Below are 14026 nucleotides of genomic sequence, written 5' to 3' on the forward strand. Positions count from 1 at the left end.
GGAAACCTGGAGTAAAACTGTGTGTATGTGGAGACTAAGGGCCTGCAAGCTTCTATTGGCTGATGAGGGACATGTGACCGTGTGTATGGCAGTTGGGATATGAGTGAAAGGCTTGCTGGCTTCTTTTGGCTAATGCAGGTCATATTTTTGGGAATATCTCAGGAACGGTACGTCCTAGAGAGCTGAGACCCGGTCTAAAACCTTCCCAGACACCTGATGTACCTGTGTTCCAAATTTGGAGACGATCTGTCCAGTCGTTTGGTCGCGCATAAAGAACAGACACACAGACAGAAACTCATTGTGTACCGGCAGGTTACCTCCACAGTATTCTTTCCCAGATAGTAAGTGTATGTTCATCAAGTTTAGTAGAAATTGATCGGAGTTTTTGAGTTACAGAGCAATATGTGGGTAGCAAAAACAGTTGGAGCATACAAACTCCATGCAGCTGCTGTGCAGGGGCGAATGACCCCCACAAGATTTCTTTCCAGGTAACAAGGGATGTGTATACCAAGTGTCGTTGAAATCGATGGTTGCATTTTTAAGTGATCGCGGAACATACATACATACATCTTCCTTTGCTGGATGAATTTTTCCATCACATTATACACTGCTTGTTTCCATGGTTACGACCACCCTACAATCCATCAGTGGTGGCCGTGCTTGCACACTATAGTAAAAAGCACCAGCCTACGCGCACTCCCATGGTCCTGGCCACCAGAGAGGCCAGCACTTTTTCCTATAGTGTGCATGCATGGCCACCGCTGATGGATTGCACAATGGTCGTAACCATGGAAATGAGCAGTGTATAATGCAATGGAAAAATTAATCCAGCCAGCAAAGGAGGCAAAATGGGTAATAACAATACATTAGTAAGTGCCTTGTAGTAACTTTCGCTACATGATAAATGCTATTTGCTTAAGTGAGATCTCATGCAGAAAACCCTTATCAGAGCATGTGGATGTGATTACGTTGGGGTTGTCTGCTTGGGACCCCAGTGTTGGCTGCATACCCTGAACAGTAAGTGACAATCTATAAGAGTAGTCAGATGTGCCCAGGAAAGCTGGGTGCCAACTATATATCTTCAGTATGCTATTAATATGGGAGGAATTTTCCTCTGTACACCAACATGGGCCCTTGTGTGTGTGGGGGTGTGTGTATAGATTGTTGTTTCCAATAGCAAATAGGAGAACTATGATTGCAGCTCTGGAGTATAATAGAAGAATGTAACCCACGATTTGTACAGTATAAATCTTTATACAGATTATATCTATACAGTAACTATACAGCGGTGCAGAAAACACACACTTTACCATTATCTAATGCATACCCAGATGCAGAAAAAGTTATCTGAAGTGAGAGGAAAAAAAAAAAGAAAAAGCTAAAAGCTAAAAAAAGGAAATCTGTCAGCAGTTCTATCATAATAAACTGCTGACTGCTGTAAGGAGTGTAGGACAAACATATTTTCTAGAGCTTTTATCATCTTCAGTAGTTAGTAATATGAACTTTTATTCTGCTCCTACAAGTGCCATGGAGGTGGAGCCTAAATTTGAAGTGATCTGTGCACTGAGCTTCTTCACAGCCCCTCTGCTCTGAATGAAAGCTGTAGGGGTCTCCTGGTTGGATGCTGTCCTCCAGAAAGGAGGGGCTGTAATGCACCTTAATGCAATGAGCACTTCAGTGAAGCTCCGCCTCCTGGGCACTTGAAGGAGAAGGACCTGGCAGAATAAAACTTCATATTCACATTACCAAAATAATAAAAGCAGCACAAAAAGGTATTATTGTACTGCTCTCCTCAGCGGTCAGCAGTTTAGCATCGCCAAAATGCTAACTGAGCCCATTTAACAATATAATGCCAGAAACAGCAAAGGTTCTCTGGAGTGGGAAAAAAAAATTACATTTTACATTTGTCCTGACATGGACACATACCTCAGCCTTAAGTAACTCATTACTTTTGGATATGGAGGAGTTTTCTGAAGGACCGCTAGAAACCTGGGGACAAGAAGTGACCTGGGTATTACACCTCGAGACAATTCTCTGATCAATGCACTTAATGCACACAGAATCCAGCTGCTCACCGCTTGGCTCAAAGCTTTCACCTGGTTCTCCAAATGGTGTTTCTCCTGTAGGTGGATGGCCGCCTTTGAGTCCTTCAGAGAGATCTCCTGGTGCAGTGCAGTAATGGTGTCCTGCAGTTCCTGTAAGCGGGCCTCCTTCTCTAGGACCTATGAAGAAATTACAGTTTTCTTATATATTTTATAAACTCCTTGCAAAAGGCAACACAATTGTGGTGTGTGCACATGGTTCTAAAGCCATAGGAAACATCGGACAATTAAAAGGATGGTCTTACGGCATTTTACAGAGTTGGTAAGTAGCAATGTAGTCATAAGGTGCAGGAAACAGCCTTGGAAGTAATATATACGCTGTATGAGGGTATCAGTATATGTAATTTACCCCCCAAGTCTCACACATCATTTCACATTCACTGGAGAAGTATAATGGTTGGCTTCGCTGTGTGCAGGAGACAATACCTTTAGGGCCGTTTCACACAAGCGAGTCCATTGCAGGAATCACTCCCCGTATAAGCGCAATCCTCCGTTCTAGACTTGTACTGATTTATAATGCTGTGTGCCTATGCCTGACCTTACTTCTACAGAATCATAGTGAAATCTTGATGTAGAAGGAAGGTCATGCAGCGACACATAACATTATAAATCAGTATAATGCTGTGCGCTCCTGCAAGTCCAGAACAGAGGATGACGCTCGCACACGGAGCAATGGTCTCGCTCGTGTGAAACAGCCCTTAGTGTCTGCAGATCCATTTGACTTCACAAGAGTTAAAAGGGTTTAACCCGATTTTAAATATCGATGACCCCTAGGATAAATTATCAGTATGTGATTGATAGAGGTTCAGACTAAGGTTCCATTCAAGCGTCTGCAATTCTGTTCCGCATTTTGCGGAACGGAATTACGGACCCATTCATTTCTAAGGGGCCGCACGATGCACTGCCCGGTTTCGTAAATGCGGATCCGCACTTCCGGGTCCGCATTTCCGTTCCCGATTTTTTTTTCCTATTCTTGATTAGGCATATTCTATTATAGCGCCGGTGATATGCGGTCCGCAAAATGCGGAATGCACATTGCCGGTGTCAGTGTTTTGCAGATCCGCAAAACACACACTGATGTGTGAATGGACCCTTAGGCTACTTTTACACTATCAATAATATTTTCCTGTATTGAGATCCGTCATAGGGTCTCAATACCGGGAAAAAAATGCTTTCATTTTCTCCCCATTCATTGTCAATGGGGACAAAACGTAACTGAACAGAATGGAACGCTCCAAAATGCATTCCGTTCCGTTCCGTTCTCATACTGGAGAACAAACTGCAGTTTTCTTTCCGTCATGGGATGCGAAGCAAGATGACCCACAATGCAAGTCAATGGGGACGGATCTGTTTTCTCAGACACAATCGAAAACAGATCCATCCCCTATTGACTTTCAATGAAGTTCATGACTGATCCGTCTTGGCAATGTTAAATATAACACAACCGGATCTGTTCATAACGGATGCAGATGGTTGTATTATTACTAAAGGAAGCGTTTTTGCTGAACCCTGCCGGATCCAGCAAAAACGCTAGTGTGAAAGTAGCCTAACGGCACCACTGCTAGTCACATCTAACCCTTTTCTAGCAGCTCAGTCCCATAGAAGTGAATGGGTCTGAGCTACAATACCAAGCACGGCCACTACACAATGTATGGCGCTGCGTTTGGAATACTATGAAGAGTCTACAGCACGTGTGATGACTCCTGGAGGAGGTGGCAAGAGCTGGACCCCCACTGATTGGATACGGATTGTCTACAATATTTTTAAGTGGTAAATTGGGTATTTTATCCCTTTCTTACTATGACTTAGGCGCCCTATGCGCCAGCGTAAGGGGTATTAAGACTGGTGTCTAAAATGCTAAACGATACCATATGTGTTTATTGTATGTGTGCTGCATTGAGAGATGCCACATCAGACAACTACATAGAGCGCCAGGCAGAATAGGGTCAGCACTAGGTGCAATCATAATTGCCCTGGCAGAAAACACCATAAAAATACCACAAAGGTTGGGCTTCCACTGGCGCGTTTCAGTTCTGTTATAGGAGTGGAACAATGAAAATAAATCCTGTGCTGGTTCCATTATATGACAGACACTAAGGGCACCCGATGGAGCCCATTCCTACTATAATGAGGTCCATCAGGTTTCCTCCATGGCGTCCTTGGATTTATTGCATAAATTAGTGCAGCATGCTGTGCTATTCTCTCTGTGCAGGTGTGAACCCCCCCATCATTAACTCTCAGTCAGTCACTCTGTAGCTCATAAGATCTGAAGTGTATTTGCCATTTACATGTTGCAGTGAACAGTAATGACATTTAGACAATATGGCACCACCTAGTAATATGCACATCCACCTCATGAGCAGAGTGCTGGTGGTCACACATGCTCAGTCACATCTCTGCTTCGTGATCCTCTGTTCAGTGAAGGAGCAGAGCCCCTGTGGTACAGCTAAGGAGACTTCTTATGAGGGTATGTAAAGGGGACTATACTGTCAGCAGCCAGAGGGAGAAGGAGACCGATTCTGTCCACAGCCCACTCCGAGCAGCACAAAGGGAGATATATGGAAACAAAATTATGCAAACTTTGTTCTTCTAGAAACAATGCAAATTGCTTTAGAACAGCTATTAACAGCATTTCAGGATACGTGGGATAAGGTTAGGAAACCTCCACTTCCATTACAGAGCACTGACAACTCCTGATCAGCTCTTCCCCAAAGAAATAAGCAGGGCACAGACTGTGCAGATCACATATCACAGCCCACACTTCTATCCACCTGTACATGAGCCAAGTCTTGGCAGCGGCTAATGAGTTAGAGGACACTATGAGTGATCTGCATCAGGAGCCATAGGCAACAGCTTGCCATTAGACAGGGCCTCTCTAATGTACTCCGAGTCCATTACTCAGTCATCTATCAGATGGCCGCAGTTCGTCTTGATAGATTCCAGTGCTCTGTGATCTGTAAGGTGCTGCCAGGCAGATGCATTAGAAGTCTGGAGCTGGGAGGACAGAGCAGGGTGAATACATGGCAGTAGCAGCCAGTAAATCTTCCTCTCTCCCAGCAGCTCCTAGTAGAAGCTGCAGATTAATAGAGGGATGGAACAGTGTCCGCGGAGAACGTGCGAGCAGCCAGAGATCATTCACACCCTCCTCATCTCTACATCATAGTGTGGACACAGATATGGTCACCAATCATAGTTCTTTATGGAAGCAGAAATCATTGCTCCTCCAGCAGAAGGGAATGGCAAAAGTTACACATTTCTATTACAAACAGATTAGAATCTAAGAGAGTTTTTCCACTACAAATCTTCAGCCATTTATTGGTTTCTGGAAAAGCTACAGGAGGTGGTCACCCAGCTTTCCAATGCCCCCGATACTCAGCCTACAAATGCAGAGACGTCCTCTGGTCCTGGATCGCTGTATAACTAAGCAGATGTCATTTCTTGATGCTATAAAACCCAGCTTTCCCATAACGAGAAGCAGCTGAACAGAGTTTTCTATTCTCTACAATTATTCCATGGCCTACAATGTCAGCAATGTCCTGTAGATTAGGAAGTGAGCCGGTCATCCGGGACACTGGAAAGGAATGCTTCCTTGTGCCGTAAAACCCCTTCTCAAATTTTCCACAATTACCATCATATAATCTGAACAATTATCTCCAGGACTGAAAGAAAAATCCTGACCCCGCCTTCCTCCAGTGAGGCCCCACCTCTTCTAGGGTCACCAATCAACAATGACTCTAGACACTTATGCAATGAGATCATCTATTACATGGGTGACTACTGGACATGTGAATGGACTGGACCTGCACTAGATTAGCAGATCCAGCTGTGGCCCCCCCCCCCCCCCCCCCGACACAGCAGAGCCAGCCGTGAGACCCCAAGCCATGTGGCCCCATAACAGATCCAGCCACAGTGGCCCACATATTGTAGCCAGCCAATGCAGCCTCCCCATAGTGTAGCCAGCCAGAGGTAACACCCATAGTGTAGCTAGCAAAGAAGAGAATAGGAATACTGTATCCTTATACTGTGCCCAGGATGGCAGCAGGTACAGCAGAGCCCACTCACCCACTGTATCCTTATACTGTGCCCAAAATGGCAGCAGGTACGGCAGAGCCCACTCACCCACTGTATCCTTATACTGTGCCCAAAATGGCAGCAGGTACGGCAGAGCCCACTCACCCACTGTATCCTTATACTGTGCCCAGGATGGCAGCATGTACGGCAGAGCCCACTCACCCATGTATCCTTATACTGTGCCCAGGATGGCAGCAGGTACAGCAGAGCCCGCTCACCCACTGTATCCTTATACTGTGCCCAGGATGGCAGCAGGAGCCCACTCACCCAATCACGAGAGAGAGTCTACTGCCTCCCGTGTCCTGCGAGGAGATACCATGGTGAGGGCTCGGTGCCACTGCCTCCCGAGTGCAGAGAGGACAAAGGGCACAGTGCCATTGCCTCAGAGAGAATGTGAGAGAGAGTGTGCCAGTAACACCCACTGACACCCTACCCTGAAAATAAGCCCTAGCTGTTTTTTTGGGAGGAAAAAAAGTAATCTAAGACCTTGTCTTATTTTCAGAGAAACACGGTATGCAGTCACTGTATCCCCACAACAGACACAATCTCATCATACAAAACAGGATAATTTCATGTAAAAGTATTTAATACAGGTGAACAGCCCAGTATAATATAAGTTATTTTCATGAGATGGGGGCACCTACACGCACTTGCGTGATAGGAATGACAGCAGCGTCTCCGAATCTTGGTATACAGAGACATGTAAGATCATGATCCATCATCTGCACTGAAGATCACAGGGTGTAAATGTTAATCTCCGAAGTACAGGAGGAATAAAACGACTGCTATGATTTTACAGCCTTCATCTTTTTAATGTATCATTTGGGATTTGGAGCAGCGCTCGTGTGGTTGTGTGCCAGGGTAGGGGGGGCGAGTGTTAGAAGTGAAGCCCCGCAGGGAAAAGGTCATTCTACAGAATACGTATTTGTATATGATGTTCCTGCACACAGTACTATACGCGGTGTCCGTATAAATAAAACGTATGGCATGCTGCTGTATATCCGACGGTATAGTCACCTCCCTCACTGCTTCTAGGTGACCTTACAGATCTGTAGAAGGCCTAAGACAACTGCAGTACAGCAGGGATTTGGTCGGAATTTGTACCAGTCTCTGTAAGGCTACATTCACACGTCAGTATTTTTCTATAATCCGAATTTCGGTCCGTTTTTTGCGGATCCGTTGTTCCTGAAAATGTTTCCGTATGTCATCCGTTTTTTGCGGATCCGCAAAAAACGGAAACATGTATACATTTCAATAATCAAATAAAGTTGTTTGGATTTCTTTGAAAAAAAAAATAAAAAAAATTTGCTATGTGTTTCCAGGAACGGATTCCGCAAAAAACGGAAGACATACGGAATGACATCCGAATGTCTTCCGTTTTTTGCGGAACTATTGACTTTGCATTGTACCAGGATCCAATTTTTCAGGAACATAATAGGACATGTTTTATATTTAAACGGACATGCGGAACGGAACAACGGAAACGGACAGCACACATTGTGCTGTCCGATTTTTTTCCAGGACCCATTGAAAATGAATGGGTCCTGATCTGGTCCTGATCTGTTCCGCAAAAAACGGAACAGATCAGGAAAGAAAAAATGGACGTCTGAATGGACCCTAAGCCAAAGCCAAGAGTGGATCCAAATGTGTTTTATAGGTCCAAGGAGGATTGTTGTTTTTAAGTATTATGTTCAGGGTTCGGTTCACCCTGGGGTCAAAGTTTCTGTTTTCTACAGAGGCCATGATGATTTAAAAGGGTTTTCTGGGATTTTAATATCCTCAGGACAGGTCATCAATTATAGATTGGCGGAGGTCCGACACCCTGCACCCCACGCCAGTTAGCTGGCGCAGCCTTCCCTTAATTGTTTACCTGCTCGTCATCAACATTGCAGCAGTGAGAAGTGTAATTACACCTAAGCCGTCCCCATTCACTTCTATGGGACGGCTCTGTAGAATACACTTGAATAGGAACGAGCCATCCCATTGAAATGAATGTAATTGCACTGCTGCGATGTCGACGGCGAGCAGGTAAACAATGAAGGGAAGGCTGCGTCGGCACGGGGCGCGCCTTCTCATCAAACAGCTGATCGTCAGGGGTGCCAGGTGTCAGACCTCCGCCGATCTGATATTGATTACCTATCCTGAGTAGAGGTCATTGATAGGAAAACCCCTTTAATGGACTGGGTCGTTAACAGAGGCTTACAGATTCCTCCGAACATCCTTTAGGAGGTAAAAGACGGCAAGACTTCGCCTAATCTATATTCAATACAAATGAGGCAGATAGCGTCTCAGCATCTAAAAAGCCATAATAAATTCCATATAGTAGCGTTTGCGGTTTTACGTATACTTCCAGGAAATTATTTGAAAGCTTATGTACTTAAAAAGGACACTTCTATCAACAAAAAAAAAATGTGTTATCACATATTAAAAACCATATGTGAATATTCTCTCCTTTTTTCTTTAAAAATGGGTAGATGGTTTTCTAGATATATGGGGGTCATTTATCAAACTGGTGTAAAGTAGAACTGGCTTAGTTGCCCATAGCAACCACCTTTCATTTTCCAAATAAGATGTCAAAAATGAAAGGTGGAATCTGATTGGTTGCGATGGGCAACTACACCATTTCTACTTTACACCAGTTTAATAAATGACCCGAATCATTTTTTTAAAGTCACTCTTTAATGTCCTCCTTTATTTCGACGTTTAGCACAGCAGATATTGTAGCTTAAAGGGTCCTCTCACTTCAGTAAGTGGCATTTATCATGTAGAGAAAGTTAATACAAGGCACTTACTAATGTATTATTATTATTCATATTGCTTCCTTTGCTGGCTGGATTAATTTTGCCATCACATTATACAATGCTCGTTTCCATGGTTACAGACCACCCTGCAATCCATCCGTGGTGGTCGTGCTTGCAAAGCTTAGGGCAAGGACCTCAAAAGGTAGTATTTTCCGAAATAATGCCTGTGCCACAAGCCCCACAAGAAAGGCAGCAGGAGATTAGGGAGGGGAACAAGTACTGGTGCAGGAAGGAGGGGTTTGGGTTCCTGGAGAACTGGGTCGACTTCTCTGTCCCCTACAGGCTCTATCATAGGGATGGGCTGCCCCTCAGTGGGGAAGGGGCAGATGTGTTGGAGAAGATGGCTAAAAGGTTGGTGGAGTGTTTTTATACTAGGGAATGGGAAGGGGGGGGGGGGAGAGAGATTATGTTAAAGAATGGGAAGATAGTGCAGATAGAGACCGGGGGAGGAATGGAAGGAGGGACTAGAACAGTTCAGAAGGAAAGGTGTAGGGTAAAAAATATACATAAACCTCTTAATTGTATGTATACTAATGATGCCAGAAGCCTGATTAATAAAACTGGGGAACTGGAATTAGTGATGTGTGAGGAGAACTATGACATAGTGGGAATAACTGAGACACGGCTGGATGATAGCTATGACATAGTGGGAATAACTGAGACATGGCTGGATGATAGCTATGACATAGTGGGAATAACTGAGACATGGCTGGATGATAGCTATGACATAGTGGGAATAACTGAGACATGGCTGGATGATAGCTATGACATAGTGGGAATAACTGAGACACGGCTGGATGATAGCTATGACATAGTGGGAATAACTGCGACACGGCTGGATTATAGCTATGACATAGTGGGAATAACTGAGACATGGCTGGATGATAGCTATGACAGTGGGACTAACTGCGACACGGCTGGATTATAGCTATGACATAGTGGGACTAACTGAGACATGGCTGGATGATAGCTATGACATAGTGGGACTAACTGCGTTATGGCTGGATGATAGCTATGACATAGTGGGAATAACTGAGACATGGCTGGATGATAGCTATGACATAGTGGGAATAACTGAGACATGGCTGGATGATAGCTATGACATAGTGGGAATAACTGAGACATGGCTGGATGATAGCTATGACAGTGGGAATAACTGAGACATGGCTGGATGATAGCTATGACATAGTGGGAATAACAGACACGGCTGGATGATAGCTATGACATAGTGGGAATAACTGCGACACGGCTGGATTATAGCTATGACATAGTGGGAATAACTGAGACATGGCTGGATGATAGCTATGACAGTGGGACTAACTGCGACACGGCTGGATTATAGCTATGACATAGTGGGACTAACTGAGACATGGCTGGATGATAGCTATGACATAGTGGGACTAACTGCGATATGGCTGGATGATAGCTATGACATAGTGGGAATAACTGAGACATGGCTGGATGATAGCTATGACATAGTGGGAATAACTGAGACATGGCTGGATGATAGCTATGACATAGTGGGAATAACTGAGACATGGCTGGATGATAGCTATGACAGTGGGAATAACTGAGACATGGCTGGATGATAGCTATGACATAGTGGGAATAACAGACACGGCTGGATGATAGCTATGACATAGTGGGAATAACTGAGACATGGCTGGATGATAGCTATGACATAGTGGGAATAACTTAGACATGGCTGGATGATAGCTATGACATAGTGGGAATAACTGAGACATGGCTGGATGATAGCTATGACATAGTGGGAATAACTGAGACATGGCTGGATGATAGCTATGACATAGTGGGAATAACTGAGACACGGCTGGATGATAGCTATGACATAGTGGGAATAACTGAGACATGGCTGGATGATAGCTATGACATAGTGGGAATAACTGAGACATGGCTGGATGATAGCTATGACAGTGGGAATAACTGCGACACGGCTGGATGATAGCTATGACATAGTGGGAATAACTGAGACATGGCTGGATGATAGCTATGACATAGTGGGAATAACTGAGACATGGCTGGATGATAGCTATGACAGTGGGAACAACAGACACGGCTGGATGATAGCTATGACTGGGCGGTTAATGTAGAGGGTTACAGTCTGTTTAGAAAGGATCGCCATAACCGGAGCGGGGGAGGGGTCTGCCTTAATGTAAAGTCCTGTCTAAAGCCCACAGTCCGAGAAGATATAAGTGAGGGACATGAACATGTGGAGTCACTGTGGGTAGAGATACATGGAGCTAAAAACAATAATAAATTTCTAATAGGAGTTTATTTTAAACCACCTAATATACCAGAGTCCACAGAAAATCTACTACTAAACGAGATAGACGAGGCGGCAAATCATAATGAGGTGGTTATTATGGGGGACTTCAACTACCCAGATATAGACTGGGAAACTGAAACCTGTACATCCCATAAAAGAAACCGGTTCTTGGCAATAACCAAAGACAATTACCTTTCCCAACTGGTTCAGGAACCGACTAGAGGGACGGCTATACTGGACTTAGTATTAAAGGATAGCTGTCATGTTTTCATCAAAAAATCCATTTTAACATATGTTACTGCTGCAGCAGCATTATGCATAAAACAATCATTAGTTTCTTCACATACCACCCTTTTCCTTGAGTTTTCCCTTTAGTTACAGCTGTCTTGAATCCTACAATATGAGGATCTTCTCAAGATGGCTCCTCTGCCAGTTCTCTGAGGCCAAAACTGCTTTCCCTCACTTCCCATACACATTTGCTGTAGCCCGCAGCTTCCTGACAGCCAATCAGATTGGATTACTGAGAGACACGCCTCCTCACTCTGAAGCCTAATGCAGGCATGCAGTGTGAAGGACCGCCCCTCTGTCTTCTGTTTACATTAAGTTGGGAGACAGACAAGCCCTAGCAACGGTCTTTTAAGGGAGCAGTGGAAAGGGACAGAGGACATTACCTTATGATAACAGCTTTCATGAATTACAGATCTTTTAGCAATCATTGACAGACTAACTCAGGTATACATACCTAGCTCTAATAAACTAGCAAATAAAATAAAAAAAATATGACAGTTATCCTTTAACCAATAGTCCTGACAGAACAGATGTGCAGGTTGGGGGACACCTGAGAAATAGTGACCATAAAGTAAAGTAATAACCTTCCAATTATCATTCAAAAGAGTGTTTCTTCAGGGAGGAACAAAAATACTAAAAACTTTAAAAAAGCTAAATTCAGCCAACTAAGAGAGGCCATAGGCCTAACTAACCGTGACAAAGTCCTCAAAAATAAAAATACAGCCACAAAATTGGATATTTTTAAAAGCATCCTAAAATCTAATTGTGAGAGGTACATATCTTATGGGAATAAAAGGTTAAGGAACAAGAAGAAACCAATGTGGATAAATAGAACTGTAAAGAAAGCAATAAATGACAAAGAGAAAGCATTTAAATCACTAAAACAGGAGGGTAGCGAGGAAGGACTGAAAAACTATAAGAAAAAATAGAACATGTAAAAAACAAATAAAAGCAGCCAAACTAGAGACCGAGAGATTAATTGCCATAGAGCGCAAAATTAACCCTAAAATATTCAATATTCAATTATATAAATGGTAAAAAGTATAAATCTGAAGGTGTCGGCCCTTTACAGAGTGATGAGGGGGGAGTTGCAGAGAGCAATGAGGAGCAAGCAAAGCTATTAAATATATTTTCCTCCACTGTATTCACTGAGAAAAATAAACTGTCAGATGAAATGCCAAAAGTAAAAGTGCCCTGTCTGACCCAGGAAGAAGTACAGGGTCGTCGTACATTTTTTTTTTAACAGACATATTGCCAGGACAAGATGGCATACACCCCTGTATCCTAAGAGAATTAAGTAATGTCATAGCCAGACCCATATTTCTGATATTTAAGGACTCTATACTGACAGGGAGCGTTCCACAGGATTGGCTAATTTAACATCTGTCGTGGGTAAACTGTTTGAAGGTTTTCTAAGAGATGCCATCTTAGAGCACCTCAATGAAAATAAGCAAATAACACCATATCAGCATGGCTTCTTGAGGGATCGGTCATGTCAAACTAATTTAATAAGTTTCAATGAGGTGGTAAGTTCTAGACTTGACAGCGGCGAATCAATGGATGTCGTATATCTGGACTTCTCCAAAGCATTTGACACTGTACCATATAAAAGGTTATTATATAAAATGAGAATGCTCGGACTGGGAGAAAATGTCTGTATGTGGGTAAGTAACTGGCTGAGTGATAGAAAACAGAGGGTGTTTATTAATGGTACACACTCAGATTGTGTCACTGTCACTAGTGGAGTACCTCAGGGGTCAGTATTGGGCACTATCCTCTTCAATATATTTATTAATGATCTTGTAGAAGGCTTGCACAGTAAAAAGGCGATTTTTTGTGAAACTCACCTGTAAAATCTCTCTCGTCTTTTCCATTGGGGGACACAGACCATGGGTATAGCTTAAGCCACCACTAGGAGGAGACACTATGCAAATAAGAAAAAACAGCTCCTCCTCCACTGGCTATACCCCCATGCTCCAACAGGAGGACCTCCGTGCGTGCAAAAGCAGTAGGAGAAGGAGACAAAAAACAAATATTAATAAAGAAAACAGAACCGAGGAATACCACCATCAGGCCGTAAACCACAAGGTCCCAATAGAATAGAACCAACCCCTCCTGTAACAGACAAGAATGGGTGGGAGCTGTGTCCCCCCAATGGAAAAGACGAGAAAAAGATTTTACAGGCGAGTTTCGCAAAAACTCTCCTTTTCTCGCCCATTCTATTGGGGGACACAGACCATGGGACGTCCTAGAGCAGTCCATGGGGTGGGAAGACCAACACCTCCAGAGGGAAACGTCCAACGCCCTAGGGGAGCATCAGCCGACGCCAGAGTGCAGCTGGTAGAACTTGGTAAAGGTATGTAAGTACGACCAGGTGGCCGCCTTACAAAGTTGTGATGTAGAGGCTCGATTGCGCCTAGCCCAGGAGGCCCCCACCGCCCTGGTGGAGTGCGCGGTAACCCCCGCTAGGGGAAACC

General features: G+C 43.9%; 1 protein-coding gene across 3 annotated transcripts in view; it reads right to left on the reverse strand.

The window, feature by feature from the left end:
• The window catches only part of PMFBP1 (polyamine modulated factor 1 binding protein 1), a 148007-nt gene that overhangs the window by 60425 nt on the left and 73556 nt on the right, over positions 1-14026 (reverse strand). For all 3 annotated transcript variants that reach the window (XM_044270986.1, XM_044270983.1, XM_044270985.1), the window contains exons 6-7: positions 2076-2222; positions 1927-1989 (exon numbers count right to left, since the gene is read on the reverse strand). In XM_044270986.1, the coding sequence (XP_044126921.1) occupies positions 1927-1989; positions 2076-2222 (210 nt within the window). The remainder of the gene's footprint in view (positions 1-1926; positions 1990-2075; positions 2223-14026) is intronic.

Source organism: Bufo gargarizans, chromosome 10 (genome assembly GCF_014858855.1).
Source record: "Bufo gargarizans isolate SCDJY-AF-19 chromosome 10, ASM1485885v1, whole genome shotgun sequence".
NCBI lineage: Eukaryota > Metazoa > Chordata > Amphibia > Anura > Bufonidae > Bufo > Bufo gargarizans.